The sequence below is a fragment of the Poecilia reticulata genome, linkage group LG6, assembly GCF_000633615.1.
Source record: "Poecilia reticulata strain Guanapo linkage group LG6, Guppy_female_1.0+MT, whole genome shotgun sequence".
NCBI lineage: Eukaryota > Metazoa > Chordata > Actinopteri > Cyprinodontiformes > Poeciliidae > Poecilia > Poecilia reticulata.
The window spans coordinates 4089965-4091664 of NC_024336.1; the positions used below are offsets into that span (position 1 = coordinate 4089965).

Sequence of the window (1700 nt, forward strand, 5' to 3'; positions counted from 1 at the left end):
CGCTGTGAGGGCTACTCAGCGGATTGCTCTTCAACTGTAAAGGATCATAACTTCTGGATCGAAGGTAGTCAGAGCTAGACGAGTCCTTTCCGACCCCAGTTTAAACAGATAATTCTCCACAAACTATCTCTAGGGTAAGACTCGAGTTTCTGGGGGTTTTCCGGACCTGTTAGACAGAGAACTGGGCCGTAGTGAGTCCAAAGAGTTGTGAGGAGTAGGCGGGACTTATTATTGGTTAGTAACAGACAACATGATACATGATTAGAGCAGACATAAGCAAAGCAGATAGAGACAGTCATGGAAGATAATGGAAGGCAGCGTTTTATAGTCAAAGTATATCTAAATCTCTCTCGAATAAATAAAAGACATGAATATATGGAATGTAATTTATGCCCCAGCGAAAAAGTTTCTTTTTTTTWATTAAATTCAAATTCTATTAAAAAATATGAGTTAAATTTATATAAAAAACTTTACAAGTTCTATTTAAGTTATACACTACGTGAATCTCACAAAGCACCTATTACCGTAACATGCTTCTACAAAACCAGGATCGACGGTCTTGATGCTAGCAGGCAGGGGAAACTAACATAAGCTCAGTAAATTAAGCAGACTAGTGTAAGATTTATGTTAATTATATAATGCAGCCATGCCATGTCAAGTTTCCAGTAGATTTCCCAGTAGTATATTTAACCCACCTGCGACAATGACCTCATGAATGGAGCACTGATGTTACAGCTTCTCTGGGAGGCCATCCTATTCTCAGTGGAACACTCAATCTGGATATCTGATTGGTCCTGTGGGACAGGATGCATGTCATTTTGAAACACAAAGTCACCTTCAATTCCAATACACAGAAAGACATTTGAGTACCTTGACTAAGAGACTTGAGAAGAGAAGGTTAGGGGTTGTGGAGATGTCGAGTGAAGTTCTGAATGCATTCTCCCCTTGGTTCTGAAGCTCAGCAAACACAATCATCTTCCTCCGTCCAGTCTCAACCACAAACATTTTCTCTTCATGTCCCTTCTGATGGCTGCAGAGTGAGGAGGTGGCATGTTTCCTTGTGCTGCAGAAATGCCTTCAGGTGAAACAAATACAGATTATTTTTCTAATAGATCTTGATGTATGTTTACATTTTGAAAACAGGCTTAACTACACACAGAACATTTAACAGGTCGGTGCGACTGTGGAGGATGAGGTCAGGAGTGCAGGTATCCTCCTCACATCCATTCCAGAACTGAAGCTGCAGGAATAATAATGATAAACATTACATACAATATCTAATATGAGAAATAACAAAGCACACAACCATCGGAAATAATAAAACAAAATATATTAATTAGGCTCAAGAACACTTCACATAAGCAAGAATAAAGATACAAAAAAAAAAACAATTAGAGGAAACATATCCAATAACAAATTACATTTCTTGGTAAGAAAGTGCTGTGGAAAAGCATTACCCACCTTCAGATTCTGTCTGTTTTACTTTTCTGTAAAACAGATTTGAATGTTTAGGAACAWCAATCATATTTTAAAATGTAACAAAGATTATCTGGGTAAACATAAAAAGCAGATTTTAAATTATTTAATTTATTAGTGAAGAAAGCTACCCCAAAGCCACGCTATCTAACACAGTGTCAGAGCCTCGGGTGAATGAGATCCAGCTGTTGTGGATGACGTGCCTCTTCAACATTGTGTGGCGC

General features: G+C 38.2%; 1 protein-coding gene across 5 annotated transcripts in view; it reads right to left on the reverse strand.

Annotated features, from left to right (window-relative positions):
- The window catches only part of LOC103465763 (integrin alpha-11-like), a 127400-nt gene that overhangs the window by 18241 nt on the left and 107459 nt on the right, over window positions 1-1700 (reverse strand). For all 5 annotated transcript variants that reach the window (XM_008410892.1, XM_008410891.2, XM_008410895.1 and 2 more), the window contains 3 exons: window positions 1158-1240; window positions 871-1075; window positions 696-794 (listed from right to left, as the gene is read on the reverse strand). In XM_008410892.1, the coding sequence (XP_008409114.1) occupies window positions 696-794; window positions 871-1075; window positions 1158-1240 (387 nt within the window). The remainder of the gene's footprint in view (window positions 1-695; window positions 795-870; window positions 1076-1157; window positions 1241-1700) is intronic.